The 17196-nt window shown below is 40.2% G+C and overlaps 2 protein-coding genes across 9 annotated transcripts in view; one reads left to right on the top strand and one right to left on the bottom strand.

Moving 5' to 3' along the window:
- Positions 1-1934, bottom strand: part of relch (RAB11 binding and LisH domain, coiled-coil and HEAT repeat containing) — an 85412-nt gene extending 83478 nt beyond the window's left edge. For all 7 annotated transcript variants that reach the window (XR_013932363.1, XM_080417716.1, XM_080417717.1 and 4 more), the window contains exon 1: positions 229-1934. Coding sequence is in view for 6 of the 7 variants with exons in the window: in XM_080417716.1 (XP_080273842.1) it covers positions 229-829 (601 nt within the window). In the remaining variant the exon portion in view is untranslated. The remainder of the gene's footprint in view (positions 1-228) is intronic.
- A 203-nt stretch (positions 1935-2137) lies between these two features.
- Positions 2138-17196, top strand: part of pign (phosphatidylinositol glycan anchor biosynthesis, class N) — a 29824-nt gene continuing 14765 nt past the window's right edge. Inside the window, exons 1-15 of one of the 2 annotated variants that reach the window (XM_080417244.1) lie at positions 2138-2737; positions 3342-3519; positions 5136-5413; positions 9345-9466; positions 9884-9982; positions 10426-10532; positions 10862-10986; positions 12073-12203; positions 12456-12575; positions 12721-12761; positions 13269-13328; positions 13575-13667; positions 14723-14778; positions 15391-15469; positions 15947-16129. In XM_080417244.1, the coding sequence (XP_080273370.1) occupies positions 5187-5413; positions 9345-9466; positions 9884-9982; positions 10426-10532; positions 10862-10986; positions 12073-12203; positions 12456-12575; positions 12721-12761; positions 13269-13328; positions 13575-13667; positions 14723-14778; positions 15391-15469; positions 15947-16129 (1443 nt within the window). In that variant the 5' untranslated portion in view covers positions 2138-2737; positions 3342-3519; positions 5136-5186. The remainder of the gene's footprint in view (positions 2738-3341; positions 3520-5135; positions 5414-9344; positions 9467-9883; positions 9983-10425; positions 10533-10861; positions 10987-12072; positions 12204-12455; positions 12576-12720; positions 12762-13268; positions 13329-13574; positions 13668-14722; positions 14779-15390; positions 15470-15946; positions 16130-17196) is intronic. The other variant, XM_080417243.1, reaches the window with a different exon arrangement.

The raw sequence follows: 17196 nt of genomic DNA, 5'->3' as shown, positions 1-17196 counted from the left end.
AATAAAGCCACTACAAAGCACATTAAATGTTCTTTTTAGTGTGCTTTATTGTTATTGTAATAATAAATAATAAATAATAAATAATAAATAATAAATAATAAATAATAAATAATACATAATAAATGATAATAATACATATATAATGAAAAATAATAATACATATATAATAAATAATAAATAAATACAAATTGCACCAACAAAGCTCAATAAGCCCAGGCCAGTACTCACTCAGCGGTCCACCGGGGCCCCCCAGCCCCGCCAGCCCCCCCTGGTCCTTGGAGCCGGCTGGCGGGGTGCCGCCGCTCTGCAGCCGCTCGAAGTTGCCCGGGTTGGAGAAGTAGTCCCGCAGCCTGGGCAGGTCTCTGCCCGCCTCCAGCAGCTCGGTGTGGAACTCCAGCGCCGTCAGGATGTACTGGTCCCGCAGCAGCTGAGCGGCGATCACGTCCGCCGGTACCCTGGCGGTGGTGGTCTCTCCCGCTGCCAGCGCCGCCGCTTCGGCGGAGGGAGAGACCCGGGGGGTTCCGGCGGCCGACACCGACATCATGCCCGGCTCACTGGGGCTGGGGCTGGTCCGGCTGCCGCCGCCACCGGGCAGCAGCAACAGCGCGGTCGGCGGCTCCGCCGTTCCTGCTGCTGCAGCCGCCGCTGCGTCCTCCGCGGACGCGAAGGGGTTTCCCGGAGGAGGCGGCGGCGGCGGCCGCCCCGGAGCACCGTCGCCGCCGCTCGGGTTTCTCTCGTTCGTGTCAAGCGCCTCTCCAGGCCGCCGCTCAGCCTCCTCTTCTTCCTCGGAGTCGCTGAGATTAAACGGGTTGACGTTACCCGCCGCCATCTTTTTACTCTCTCTTTCCAATCCACCGTATGCTTTTTTTTTGTTTTAGCAACGCAGCAACGGCTAGTAGGCTAAAACCCCAACACCGTCTTCCTGGACGGATTCTAGAACAACGCAAGTGGAGGCTGACTGACTGGGGGTCGATTTGCTCTGCGGGTTGGAGATCTGGTCCAGGTTTTAGAGCGGATACGGAAACGGTATGCGCATCGTAGTGTAGGTGCAGATTACCGGATACAGTAGGCGGGCTGTAGACCAGATCATGCTAGTTAGTTCAAAATGGGAACCAGGCTTTCCACAGGTACTGGTGACGTTAGATTACTTAAGAGAGCAAGGATAAGTCCGTGATGTCACAACACAAGAGGCTCTATGCTCTATGACATATTTTCGACTGAAGAAAAGTGTCAACGCAAATGTTAAGATCTTTTTAGGCAAGCCGACGAAGTATAATTAAGATGGTTGCTGGGCCGTTTTTTTGCTCCAAACATTTTTACAAGTACCACAATGAAATACATAAAATGAAAAATGAAATTAAAAAAATGAACACAATCAACAGGATTGTGTAAATAAAAAACACATACATAAATAAATATATTTATATAGTTCATTGTGTTTTTTATTTGCAGAATGTTCAGCGCCACAAAAAGGCCCCCCGTAAAACTACGTCTTGTTGTTCATGACGTCACTGACGAATCCTTGGTGTGTTTATTCTAGGGGCCAATCCACCCGCCCCCCGACCTGGAATATTACAATTTGATTGGATGCCTACGAAAAAGAAAAAGAAAGGGGGCATGGCAGATTTTGACAGCTGAGATACCGGTAGATAGTAGCCATGGATCCAAGACGGTCCGTCATGGATGAACGTCAACATAGTGTCTGCATTTTCTCCCTTTTTGGTTCTTAAATCTACATAAACGTTCAGATTTCAAATATAAAGTGCTTACCTCATGGCCAGGAATGTCAAAAATCTGTACGGCCCCCCAGAAGTACCTTTATGTTCCGTATTGTTCAATAAAAAGCAAATTAATCCGATTGGTGGCCATTTTCTCATAGTTATAATGGATGTATCAGAGTGCAATTACACCTCCCAACCGATGGGTTCGCGTGGTCGCAAAATAGGGGGAAAAATTGCCACCAATCGGAATAAAAGGCTTTTCATTGAACATTACGGAAGATATGGGTACTTCTGATAACCCGTACAGTATTTGTGTGGTCATGGCCATGGGGTAAGCACTTTATATTTGAAATTTGAACGTTTATGTAGATTTTTGGGCTAAAAAGGGAGAAAATGCAAACACTATTGAAGTTCATCCATGGCTGTGATAATATATGACAGTCATGTATCAGGGCTACGGTAGATAGCAAACCTGCCCGGTGTAGTTTCATACGTCAATGGATGTGATATAACAACGCTTTGAACCCAAAAACGTTTACACTAAAAAAAAAACAGCATAATTCTGTTAATAATAATAAACAAATCCGACACATTCTTCATTCAAGCCAAAGCTGTGTAGGAAAATCCATATCCGAAAACTACAATACCCACAATTCAGAGCGGTTACCAACACAACAAGGAAGTGGCATGGTGCTTGAATGTCTTCTTGCTGTAATCTTCTTAGGCAGAAGAGGAGAGAGACAGCAGCAGGTTTTCTAAACGCAGACTAAAGGTATCAAAAGATTAGCCTGCTTGTATTCCTCGCAGCAAATCCCTCCCAAACGATATGGCTCACTCGTTTATTTGGTTTGTATAAACCAAAAACTAGGAAAACAAGCTCAATCTAAACCCAGAGAGAGAGAGAGAGAGAGTGTGTGTTTTCTGACAGTTGCATGGTCAGTTCATTCAACATACAACATACCAACACCTGCTTTTATGGTTGAACCTGAACCAGGACTGGAAGACAGTGCAGAAAGGTAGGTCTCCTGTCATAAAGGTGTAACTAATGCACACGTACTGTACGCTGGTTATTAGTGGTGTAAAGTAACTAAGTACATTTACTCAAGTACAGTATTATCATTATTTATTTTTACTTTACTGGAGTATTTCCAATGTTCAATACTTTTTACTTCTATCCTACATCTCAGAGACAAATATTATACTTTTACTCCACTACAATTATTTGAAAACTTTAGTCACTAGTTAACTTTGAAGATTTTGATTATTATTATAAAACATACATTAAACACTTCAACCCTATATAATACTGTACTTTGGCTATACATATTGAACTTGAGAAATGGTACATTCTGCATAATGAGTACTTTTACTTTTGGTAATTTAAGTACATTTTGATACCAATACTTTTGTACTTTTACTCAAGTAAAATTTGAATTCCGGACTTTTACTTGTAACAGAGTATTTCTACATTGTGGTATCGCTACATTTACTTAAAGGTAGGGTAAGTGATATTTTTTGGTTAAAACAAAAAGGTTTTTGTTAAAAGGTTAAAGCACTATATGCTGATAGTACTCATTGCTATAGAGTGTTTCAGTAACAGGAGTCTCTCTGTCTCTCCAGCTCTTTGATAGACAAAAATACATTTTCTGTAAAGGGCGGCAGTGGCTCAGGGTTAGTGGCCGGTAGAGCAGCCGGATGGCAACCACGAGGTTCCCAGTTCGATCCTGGGCTCCCCCAGAGTTAGTGTTGAAGTGCCCTTGAGCAAGACACTGAACCCCTAATTGCTCCCGATAAGCAGGTTGGTGCCTTGCATGGTTTCCTCCGCCATCGGTGTATGAATGTGTGTGTGAATGTGTGAATATCTATGTTAGGATAAAGGATAAAAGCACTATATAAATGCACCATTTACATCACCATTTCAGCCAATCAGGAGAGAGTACCCATTTATCAGGTTAATTTTTTATAGTGTTCCGGTTCCAATTTTGCGTGCTCATTTCTTTGTGTCATCACTTCCCAGCCAATCAGGAGAGAGTACCCATTTATCAGGTTCATTTTTATAGTGTTCCAGTTCCAATTTTGCATGCTCATTTCTTTGTGTCATCACTTCCAATTTCACTTGTTTAATCTGTATCCTGACTGAGTTCTCTATCCTGATTCGATAAAATTCGTATCCTCCTGAAAATGCATTTTCTGTTTAATAAAGAGCTGGAGAGACAAGGAGACTCCTGTTACTGAACAAACACTCTATAGCAATGAGTAGGCCTACTATTAGAATATAAAGCTATTTAACACTTATTTTAACAAAAGAAAATCACTTACTTTTAAGTACAAAATGTCTACTTCTTCCACCACTGCTGGTTAGCAAACTTTTTCATGTCAAGGACATTGTATTGTTGTGTTGGCTATTCAAAAATAGCAGATCTACAAGCTCACTGCGAGCTTGTACATCTGCTATTTTTGAACATGTGCAATTGAACAATATTGAATAATTTTGAAATTACAAAAAAGTTTGAGAACTACTGATTTAGAAGGCATTTGTCTTAATGGGTTCATTGATTTGGGGGTCCTTGAGCATAGACATATAAAGGTAGACGCCTCATTCGGCTCTGAAGCGTGTGTATCTCGGGCGCGCTTCCTGCTCCCGCAGGGCTGCCGTGTGCGTCACAGACGCGGAAGTTCGGTAGGCCAATCAGAGGCAGGTGGGGGCGGGTCATTTTGTAACCCAGCTTTTAACCCTTTAAGAGGCAGCAGCTGTGCGCAGCATCTAGTTAGTTGGAACTTGGCAAACTCCACACTCTATTTGTGAAATTCAAATAAGAGACATGGTCCTTTTTCATATCAAGGTCCATTATTTATTCAGCATTTGAGTCACGGAACACCGTTTGATAAGCTTTAGCCTCTCACACCCAAAACGTAGAATATGTTATTGTTCGATAAGATGTTGTCAAAATAACAATTGTTTACGTTCTCTAATTGTGTACTTGTTTAGTAAGTAATGCAGATGTTTAACAATTTCACTCTTGACAGTGTGAAATGTTATACTCAAGATTTAAAGATCTATAAGGGTCCATTTGGTTATCAACTCTCCATCATTTAGCTGGGTACCACCTGGAACCCCCCCAAGGACCACTGGTGGTTCCCGGACCACTGGTTGAGAACCATTGCACTGACAAGTCCCGGAAAAGACGCACTGTGATTGGCCAGTAGTCAACGCACTGTGAGCGCTGTGATTGGCCAGAAGTCACTTTGAGTGACAGGTTCCCTGCGGAAGACGGAAGTGCCGCCGTGTATTGCGATACAAGTCGCCCCAATGAACTGCAGAGGCCAATGAGGTATCTAGGTTTCTAATATCTATGTCCTTGAGAACCACTATCTTGACCTGTTTTCCCATCCTCCCCTCACGGGTTTCTGCAGACCCAGAGAGGTCCACACAGGAGCAGACAGCAGCGGGTCCCATTCACCACCATGAAGATGATCACCTTCTTCCTGGTGGGCCTGGCGGTCCACGTGGTCTTCTTCCTCTCCATCTTTGACATCTACTTCACGTCTCCGCTGGTCCACGGCATGCCGCCCCACGCCGTGGCGCTGGCGCCGCCGGCCTCCAGGCTGGTGCTGGTGGTGGCCGACGGCCTCCGGGCCGACAGCCTCTACACCCTGCACCCCAACGGGTCGTCCAGAGCCCCATACCTGAGGTTAGGCTGTACCTGAACCTGGAGGGAGGGATGGGCTTGAAATGTAATATCCAAAACTGTTACTAGGTGTTTTAGCGGCGATTTTACATTTCTGACCGATATCGATATCCTATATAATAATTGCTGTTATGGCCGATAACCGATATAAACCGATGTCGATATGATCTCATTCTGTATAAAAAAATAATAATAAGGATTTTGTCCATTCTGAAAAAGGTATATAAACACTGAATTTGAAAAAGCAATGCCTCTTTATTCCAAAACTAGGGATGCACCGTTATTGAAATGTTGGTCCCAACATAGCTTCCCCAGAAAACAGACTGCATCCTTCATCATCACAAAAGGCTTTTTCAGCTTCACATTCAAACATAATTATTATTAAATGAAGTATCGGCTAAAACCGATATATTATTTTGATATCGGTTCGATACCAATATTGCATTTTATGGCCAACATCGGCCGATACCGATATGATGACCGATTAATTGTCCATCCGTACTGTGTTCCAATGGATCCAATGTAGTTATTATACAGTCACAAGCTCTTGTTAATACTTTAGTTTGGATAATAAAACCCACTATTTCCCTATTTTGGGCATGTCTAAAAAAAAATATATATTTAAATCTTAAAAAATGACTGATCCAGAAGCTTACAACGTGTCACATTGCATTCAAACCAGGGTCTCCCGTGTGGGACGGGACGCTAAAGCCAAACATATCTCCTTTACTTTAACCACTAGCCCAAAGGCTAGTGGTTAAAGTAAAGGAGATATTAGGCTTTTGGACTAAGGCTATGAGCCACTCTGCTATATAATATATTATATAATATATTTAGTAATATTAATAACAAAGGACAAATAATATGTGGGGACTTCAATGTGGACCTTCTAAACCCTCATGGGAATTCAAAAATAGCAGATTTTATCAATACAATGTATAGTAGAAGTCAGTTCCCATTAATCACTAAACCCAGTAGAATTACAATAAATACAGCCACATTGATTGATAATATATATACAAATGCAATAGAATGCCAAGCCACTGCTGGATTACTTATAAATGACATAAGTGACCATCTCCCTGTTTTTGGTATTTTCCACCACCTACTAAAAAAGGAAAAAAATATCCAAATGCACAACCATAAGATGATTAGATATAGAACGCCTGAATCTGTTGTTGCCCTTAGGGTGGACCTGAGCATACAAACCTGGGATGAGGTCTATGCCACAAATGACCCTGAACAGGCCTATGAGGCCTTCCAGTCCATTATACTCAAGCTTTATGATAAACATTGTCCGTTGAGAAAGTCTACATTCAAGAACAAAGCCAGGCAGAATAGGCCATGGATAACCAAAGGCCTAGAAAATGCGTGTAAAAAAAAAAACCTATTATATAAATTATATATGAAACATAGAACAAAAGAAGCAGAAAATAGATATAAAACATATACAAATAAATTAATAAGTATTTTAAGATTAAAAAATAAGGAATATTATCATATGAAACTGGAACAGCACAGGAGTAACATCCGAGGGACATGGAAGATACTAAATAGTATAATTAAAAAAGGTAATGTAAGTAACGATTACCCAAATCACTTTATTAAAGATAATATAATTATAAATAAGACTAAGGAAATAGCTGATGAATTTAATAATTTCTTTGTGAATGTTGGGCCTACTCTTGCAAAGGACATTGTAGAGCAGAGAGACTGTGATGGTTTAAATGAAAGAATTATCAAAAATAATCAAAACTCAATTTTCATCAGGAGTGTTCACGAAAGTGAAATCCTGGAAATTGTCCAACACTTTAAAAATAAGAAGTCAAAGGACTGCACTAATATAGATATGATGCTGGTCAAGGATATTATAGACTGTATAGTAACACCATATACATACATATGTAACCAATCTTTTTTGACCGGCATTTTTCCGAGCAAAATGAAGACTGCCAAAGTGGTTCCTATCTTCAAGAGCGGGGATAAATATAACTTCACGAATTACAGACCAATCTCTCTGCTCTCACAATTCTCTAAAATATTAGAAAAACTGTTTGTGACTAGGCTTGACAGTTTCATAGAAAAACACAATTTACTAAGTAATCATCAGTATGGGTTCAGGTCAAACAGGTCCACCTCGATGGCAGTTACAGAACTGGTAGAATCAATATCGACAGCAATTGATAATAATGAATATACAGTGGGGTTTTTTATTGATTTACGAAAAGCATTTGACACGATCGACCATGGTTTGCTATTAAAAAAAATGGACAGATATGGTATTAGAGGAACCGCCAATGCATGGTTAAATAGCTATCTTAGCAACAGAAACCAGTATGTACACATGAACAGTGTTGACTCGGACAAACTTAACATCACATACGGAGTCCCACAAGGCTCTGTACTGGGACCCAAACTGTTCATAATGTATATTAATGATATATGTGAAGTATTGAAACATCTAAATTGTGTACTGTTCGCGGATGACACTAGCCTGTATTGCTCAGGAAAACACCTAGAGCAGCTCCTGGATACAGTAGAAAGTGAGCTAAGTATATTTAAAAAATGGTTTGATATCAATAAATTGTCACTAAACGTAAGTAAAACTAAATTTATCATTTTTGGAAATAGGAAAATAGATAAACAGGTCAAAATCAAATTTGATGATGTTGAAATTGATCAAGTTGTTGAGAATAAATTTCTGGGAATCACAATTGACAGCAAACTAAATTGGAAATCACACATAAACTCCGTAAGAACTAAATTATCGAAAACAATTGCTATACTGTATAAAATGAAACCAATCTTGGACCAGAACTCACTCTACTTACTGTATTGCTCTCTCATATTTCCACACATCAGTTATTGTGTGGAAGTATGGGGGAGCAACTATAAATCAAATATCAATCCAATATTTCTACTCCAAAAAAAAGCCATCAGAATTGTTAATCATGCAGAGTACTACACACCTACAAATTCACTTTTTATTCATTCAAACACCCTAAAACTACATGATCTTGTTGACCTTAATACTGCAGCCATAATGTTCAAAGCACATAACCATCTGCTTCCGCGATGTATCCAGGAGCTGTTTGAGCCAAGAGAGAGTAGGTATAACCTAAGGGGATTTTGTATCTTTAAGGAGACTAAGGCAAGAACAAATAAAAAAGGTAGATGCATAAGTGTCAGAGGGGTAAATCTTTGGAACGGTTTGGACGATGAATTAAAAAAATGTAGTTCCATAAATACATTTAAAAGAATGTATAAATCTAAAATAATAGATAAATATAGAACATTAATGTAAATTATAAATACTTGAAGGAATATTGGCTTTGCTAGATTATCTTGTAAATTATATCGTAATTACATACTAAGTATGTATTATAATGTATTATTCAAATTGATTACTATAGTATTATATACGGATATTGTAATATGATAATTCAAGAATTCTGTAAGTCTTGTCTTTTGGTTGTTGTGATCACGTTTGTCTTGTTTTCTTTTCTCTGTGTTAATCTTCTCTTTTGTCTGTTTTCTCGTTTGTTTGTTTCTTTGTTTTTTTCTTGTTTTCGTAGATTTTCTTTTTTCCTTTACGTCAATTTGTTTTGTGTGCAAAAGGATAGGCAAAATAAGCCATTGGCTTCAGCCTACTCCTTTTTGGTCTTAATCATACATGATATGATATGATGATATGTTGAATATATTGAATGTATCCTGCTAAGATAAAAAAATAAATAAAAAAATACTACATCATATACCACGTTGTGGTCTAAAGTAATCACATTGATTAATCGAAGAAACATAATCAACATCGTCAAATAAACAACTCATTCAAATAATCGACAGTCATGATTGTGGTTGTGCTTGTCTCTAGCATTGTGTTTGGGGGGATTTGTAAGTAACAGTGTGGTTGTGTTTGTGTTTATCCTATCAGGAGTGTGATGGAGCAGAGGGGTACGTGGGGAGTTTCACACACCCGTGTTCCCACAGAGTCTCGACCGGGCCATGTCGCTCTCATCGCTGGATTCTATGAGGACGTTAGTGCTGTGGCTAAAGGTCTGTCTGTCTGTCTGCCTGTCTGTCTGTCTGTCTGTCTGTCTGTCTGTCCATACGTCCGTCTGTGTGTGTGTGTGGCTGTGGCTGTGTGGTTGAACTCAAAACACTAGGCTTATAGCCGCCATTAAGTGAACGTGTAATATGTATGTCTGCTTCCAGGTGTGTGTGTGTTGGAGGTTATTTTATATACACTGACTTGTGTGTGTGCGTGTGTGTGTGTGTGTGCGTGTGTGTGTGTGTGTGTGTGTGTGTGTGTGTGTGTGTGTGTGTGTGTGTGTGTGTGTGTGTGTGTGTGTGTGTGTGTGTGTGTGTGTGTGTGTGTGTGTGTGTGTGTGTGTGTGTGTGTGTGTGTGTGTGTGTGTGTGTGTGTGTGTGTGTGTGTGTGTGTGTGTGTGTGTGTGTGTGTGTGTTGTTCAGGTTGGAAGGAGAACCCTGTGGAATTTGACTCTGTGTTCAATGAAAGCAGACACACCTGGTGCTGGGGTAGCCCCGATATTCTGCCCATGTTCGCCAAAGGTACACACACACGCACACGCACACAAAATTACTACCACCACCACCAGTGTAAACATAATAGACCACAGGCACATCAGCTGGACTTGTTGTAAACATAATAGACCTGGGGGTCCAAATGGACCCTTACAGGTATGTAACTCTGAGAGTGTACAAATGGAACCAAATGGAAAGTGTGGGTCCATTTGGTTCCATTTGTACCCTCTCAGCGTTAAATGAACACAGAGCATTTTGCTAGAGTAGATTGGGGTCCCAGATTAAAAATAATAATAATAATAATTTCTAAACTCTCAGTTACATACCCATAAGGTTCCATTTGGGACTGGTTGTCTTTTAGGTGCCAGTGGGTACCATGGTCTATAGACACACCTACTGTAAACATAATAAAGCACACAGACATGTTGTAAACATAATAAAGCATACATTACATACATGTTGTGTTGTAGGTGCCAGTGGGGACCATGTCTACACACACACCTACCCAGCACAGGAGGAGGACTTTGCCTCCACAGATGCGTCCAGGTTGGATACCTGGGTGTTTGAAGAAGTCAAGGTGCGTTAGTAGGAATACTGATGATGATGATGATGATGATGAAATTGAGTGTCATCATAATCTTTTTCAGTATAGTTTATTTTCTCGCCACCGTACTTACTGGACATTATACTCAAGCTTGAATCTTTTTTTAGTTTTTAGTTTTTAATATTGTATTAATCTGGAGATCAGATAACAGTCACTCCATCCAGATCCCAATCCCTTTTTTCACAATCCAGGATCAGACCAATCTAGCAAATAGTGAGTTTGCATGACCACTGTTGTTGTTATAGTTTTCTGTTTGTAACAGTGTATATATAGTGATTGTTGTTGTGGTCCTGGTGAGCCAGGCATTCTTCCAGTCAGCAGAGTCTAACTCCAGTCTGAAGACCAGTCTACTGGAGGATCAGAATGTGTTGTTCCTTCATCTGCTGGGCATCGATACCAACGGCCACGCACACAGGCCCATGTCACAGTGAGTTGGAAACCCTGTATTGTGTATTTGATTTTGTGTAAATTATACCTTGATTGATTGAATACAGTATGAACATGTTTGTTAACAGTATGGCAGTACAGTCAAAGAAGCTATGCTAAAAGGTAACATAAAACGTTTCCATTGTACTCGATTCATCAACAAGACATACAATACATTACATATCAGTAACACCAATAGCAGCAAAATATATACTTACAGAAAAAAGAGAGGGAGGGGGGGCAGAGGATGCTAGTCCCACAGGGCTCTTTCCGTGGAGCTTGCTGACGGAGTGTGTTGTATGACTCTCTGGGGGCAAGGTGGTAAGGGATAGAATTCTAAGTCCAATTGCAGTGGTTCTAAACGTTTTAATTTGAGCACCACTGAATTATTTGTGTGAATTATGTCTGCTCCTTTTTCACTTTAACTGTGAACTATGCATTGTAACACACTGTGTCACATATTTGTCTATCATTAAATTGAGCTATACTGTATGCCAAGACACCTTTGTTTATTTATAAAGAGCATTGGAAAACAGAGTTGACTCAAAGTGCTGTACATTCAAGGATGACCAAACAAAAAAACCTGATGGCCACAATAAAATCACAGTCCATGAAAGCAAGGACATATTGGAGGACACACAAGTTGGAATAAAATCAAAAGCAATACTGTATAGTGTGTCAGAAAAGTGTAATAATGTCATCGAGTGAAATACTGGTATCTTGATCTTTGTAAACTCTTGGGTACCTAGCTGTGAATAGTTGAGCTGCAGCACTGTCAGACAGTGTGACACACACACAAGCATGCACGCACGCACGCACACTACTTTTTTCTATATCGGACCAGCTTTGAAAGTCATTCTGTAGGTTTTAATTTGAGAACCACTGAATGATTTGTTATAAATATTCAACCAATAAAAAGGATGACTAAATAATATTGTGTGTGTGTGTGTGTGTGTGTGTGTGTGTGTGTGTGTGTGTGTGTGTGTGTGTGTGTGTGTGTGTGTGTGTGTGTGTGTGTGTGTGTGTGTGTGTGTGTGTGTGTGTGTGTGTGTGTGTGTGTGTGTGTGTGTGTGTGTGTGTTGTGTAGGGAGTACATGGAGAACGTAGGCCTGGTAGACTCGGGCGTAGAGGAGCTGGTGTCCCTGGTTGAAGACTTCTATGGTCATGATGGGAGAACGGCCTATGTGTTCACCTCTGATCACGGCATGACCAATTGGGGTAAGATTGAGTGTGTGCGTGCGTGCGTGCATACATGCAGAATTCTGTGTTCACACTGCCAGGTACAAAAGCTACAAAGTGATGTAAAATATATATAGGAAAATTAAGCCTGGGGTTAAAAAGAACATGGGCACTGGGTGAAAAAAATTGGGTTGCAAAATCGTGTGTGTGTGTGTGTGTGTGTGTGTGTGTGTGTGTGTGTGTGTGTGTGTGTGTGTGTGTGTGTGTGTGTGTGTGTGTGTGTTTTTCCAGGTTCTCATGGTGCAGGCCACCCCTCAGAGACTCTGACTCCATTAGTAGCGTGGGGAGCAGGGGTTCAAACCGCCAAGAGAGTCACTGAGCCTCAACCATACAGCGATGGATACCTGCAAGGTACCTGATCAGAGAAATCTCCATATATCAACTTTTTAATGTGTTTTAGTAAATGAATGCCATACATTCATCATACAAGAGTGTAGCACATGTTATTGTTATTTACAGTGTTTGGTTTGTATGTTTGTATGACTCCTCTCTCCAGACTGGCATCTGGAGCATCTCCGTAGGGTTGATGTGAACCAGGTGAGACATCAACCATGACTGCTATGTACTTGTGCCTGTTTGATTACAATGATCCTGTACATCTATCATCTATACTATTGTCAAGTGTTGCTAATAATTTAATGTGTAGTCATTGTGTCATTGGTTCTCGAACATTTTCATATCAAGGACCCCCAAATTGTTACAGTATGTACGGTATTTGGCTACAGACCCCCATCTGAAAAGATAAGATTTGTGTTTTTATAAATTTGCTAAATTATTAAAAGATTTTATATTATATTTTTGAAAATAGACGATCTACAATCTCATAAAGTGTCGCATCGCAGCACATTGTTAGCTTGTAGAGTGGCTATTTTTGAATATCCAAAGTATAAGATAGGGTTGAAGTGGTTAAACTGATAGTGATGCCGCCTGGAACCCCTTCAAGGACTCCTGGAGGCGCCCGGACCTCACTTTGAGAACCACTGTTGTACAGTATGTGTAAAAATGACATTCTGTCTTGATGACAGAGTGACTTTTTGTGCGCAGGCTGACATCGCTCCCCTCATGGCGTCTCTCATCGGAGTGTCATTCCCTCTCAACTCTGTGGTAATTTGATCATTTTAACATCTGCAGCTTTCATCATTTATAAAGCACATTGAGTCACGGCTGAACCTTTCAGGCAATGTGTTGTTGATGCATTCTGAGAGCACAAGGGAAATGTTAAGATCAAATCTCTCCAAAGATAACTGTTAAAAAAAATCACAACATAATTTAAACACTATATAATTTACTTTGCTTAGCATATAGAAAATATACAGTCTGTTTTAGAAATCTCTCTCTTTCTTTCTTCAGGGTGTGTTACCTCTACAGTACCTGAACAACAGTGACCAGTTCAAAGCACAAAGCATGTACACTAATGCCATTCAAATACTGGAGCAGTTCAAGGTACAATGTCATTTACTAGTCATTAGTATTCATCTTTTTGGGGTAAATTGCCGGTTATACGGTTAAGCCTCTCTGTGTGAGTCTGGTGCAGGGGTCGGCAACCCGCAGCTCTGGAGCCGCTTGCGGCTCTTTAACTCCTCCCTAGTGGCTCCCTGAAGCTTTACACATTTTTACAAAAAAAATAATAAAAAATGAATATATATATATTTTATTTTTTTCACATTTTAATTTTAATTTATGGTTGCTGTATGAGGCCAAACGTGACACAAACATTCTTACATTTTCCCATGTTGTAAAAATGTGTAGAATAAATATTAAGTTTCGGAACGGCGCCAGCCAGCCATGTAAACAAACCGGTCGGTGTGTGTTTCACTGCTACGCTATGGATTCTAAAGGCAAAAAAAGAAAGATAGCTGAGGAAAACAGAGGTAAATGCATTTGCTTTCATTGCCACTTCAGATGGATTTCCTGAATGTTTGCTCTGCAAGTCCTCTGCAAGTCCTGTGGTGCGCGCTGATCCTGCTCAGTGTTGCCAGGTCTGATTATTATAAGCGACTTTGGGCGACTTGTTTTCCTGTAAAGTCGCTTGTAAATATTCAGTTGCTGGTTGCTTTTCTTTTGGCTTGTTTCTGAAATGCAGTTGCTTATTTGGGCTTGCTTTCAAGATTATTTTTGAAAATAGCTGATTTAATAGGGCTCAAGTGGTGAAACTGGTCGCTTCTTTTGGGCTTGTTTTCATAGACCGCGGCACTTGTTTCTCTCACACAACACTGATCGTGCTGCGGGGAATATTTTGACAACATTAAAATGAATGCTCATTTACTATTTGTAAGTAACTAGTAATTTTTATAGGCTAATACACTTTATAGGGCTAATATGCCTGTGTTGCCTTCATTCATAAGGCTTAAATATTGTTTGCGGCTCCAGATATATTTTGTATGAATTCCAAAATGTCTCTTTAAACATCTAGGGTTGCCGACCCCTGGTCTGGTGTGTGAACTACTGGAAGCCTATCTCTCTCTCTCTTGTATTTTATTTTGTCTCTTTTTTCGTAGGTGAAAATGGCCCAGAAAAAAGAAACAACACTATCTTTTCTGTTCACTCCATACAAGTAAGTCAACTGTGGTTGAGTCATTTCTGTTGATTTCTGTTTAAGTAACCGTCAAATTAATACAATATGGTATTTGCTTAACCCGTTAAGGCCTGAGGTTCCGATGCTACAAAATGTCTTCTAAATCCTAACAGTTTTCTGAAAAAGTTATGTTGCTATGATATCAGTGGTTCTCAAACTTTGTCAGGTCAAGGACCTCCAAAATTATATGTATTTGGCCGCCAACCCCCATCGGAAAATATTTTGTTCCATGGACCCCCCCAGAAGCAAAGATGTTAGTTAAAAATGTTCACTTTAAAAACATATATATTCAAAGATTTGCACACATTTTCACGATTTTTCAAAAAGCTCATAGAGCGGCACTTGGTGCTACGCTATGAGCTTGTATATCTGCTATTTTTGTAATAGCCAAAGTATAAAATAATGGTTCAAGTGGTTACACAGACGCGTTCCCAGTTGTAATGGGTTATGAAGCCTCAGGCACCTGACATGACTGTGGGGCAGCCATAGCAGAATGGGTGGAGAGGCCGCCTGGGATTAAACAGAAGGTCCCAGGTTGGTGCCCATGAAGCTTATAGTGAATGAGGCCCATTGTGTTTTTTTGTTTCCCAGACCGTTGACAGAGTCCAAGCAGGACGAGTTCACCCAACAGGCCACAATGCTGTTTCAACTGGAGAAGTTTGATGATGCTGTGAGTATGTTTGCAAAACACACTACTTCATACAATTTTTTTTTCTTTATTATATATATATATATATGTGTGTGGTATATCATGCAGTAAATGCATGATTCGACTGAGAGATTGGCCTAAGTTTTTATATTAATTAACTAATAGTTTGCCAAAAATAGCATACATTATTGAGAGAAACCAAGCAAGTATACAGTATGCTAAATCAGAGATTAAGCATCCCCACAGCCCAAACAGAATTATCCTCTATTGCATAACTTTCTTCTTTTATTTTTTTGCCTGATTCGACTGCCAGTCGGCTATAGGCAACATTTGGCCAATCAGATTCGACTATATACATTCTTAGTCGGGGACAGGCCTACTTCTCTTACTCTTTGGCATTTTGTATGGCCCTCCAGTTCCAAATCCAAAGTACTCTACAGTTTTTCCTTTTTTATTTCCATGTTCTTCTTTCATTCATCCCTCCATGTGGTCTGTCAGATCTCCCTGTGCAGGTCTCTGATCTCCAATGCGCTGGAGGGCCTGGTGTACTACCACACCTATGACAGGTTCTTCCTGGGTTGCAGTGTGGTGCTGGGCTTCGTAGGCTGGACCTCATATGTAGTCCTGGTCATCCTGAAGACCCACGCCAGCCTCCGTAGGCCGCCCGGCTCCAGCCACAAGGTCAGGACACACCCACACACATTAACCCATTAAAATCGGGAAAGCATCCGTGTTATTTTAGATTTTAGCTACATACATAGCACATTGGTTGCCAATTCAAAAATAGCAGAGATGCAAGCTCATTGCGCACCACTTCGTGCCGCGCATGAGCTTGTAGCGCGTAGGTAGGGTAAGTGATATTTCTTGGTTAAAACAAAAAGTATTTTGTTAAAAGGTTAAAGCACTATATTCTGATAGTAATCATTGCTATAGAGTGTGTGTTCAGTAACAGATGTCTCCCTGTCTCTCCAGCTCTTTAATAAACAGAAAATACATTTTCCGGTAGGTGTCAAAATCTCAGCCAATCAGGAGAAAGTACCCATTTTTAAGCTTCATTTTTATAGTGTTCCAGTTCCAATTTTGCCTGCTCATTTCTTAGTGTCATCACTTCCAATTTCACTTGTTTAATCTATATCCTGATTGAGTTCTCTTTCCTGATTGGATAAAATTGGAAATGAAACTGAAACGAAAATGCATTTTCTGTTTTATAAAGAGCTGGAAAGACAAGGAGACTCCTTTTACTGAACAAACACTCTATAGCAATGAGTACTATCAGAATATAGAGCTATTTAACACTTATTTTAACCAAAGAAAATCACTTACCCTACCTTTAAATCTTTATATATATTTGTTTAAAGCGATTTGTTTTTTCAAATCTTTGCTTCTGGGGGTCCTGGAACAAAAATATTTTGAGATGGGGATCGGTGGCCAAATACGGTACATATCATTTTGGGGGCCCTTGACATGAGAAGGTTTGAGAACCACTGATATAGCAACATAAGTTTTTTCAGAAAACTGTTAGGATTTAGAATACATTTGTAGAATCAGCCTCAGGTCTTAATGGGTTAATGTTCCCTGTTAACTCCCTTTTCTGTGCTGTTTATCACGAGTGTATCATGTTACGATAATCAGTGTTGGCAGATTTTGCGGGGAAAGCATGCGGTCAGATCTACGAAAACAAGCCCCATGCTGGATGGTGCATTTTTGGGGTACCTAAGGAGGAGGACATTATGAAGAAGACTTGTTAG

The sequence above is a fragment of the Gymnoscopelus braueri genome (genome assembly GCF_963280865.1).
Source record: "Gymnoscopelus braueri genome assembly, chromosome: 21".
Classification (NCBI taxonomy): domain Eukaryota; kingdom Metazoa; phylum Chordata; class Actinopteri; order Myctophiformes; family Myctophidae; genus Gymnoscopelus; species Gymnoscopelus braueri.
The sequence above is the reverse complement of the archived record's forward strand: the minus strand, read 5'-3'. Positions and strand labels throughout refer to the sequence as shown.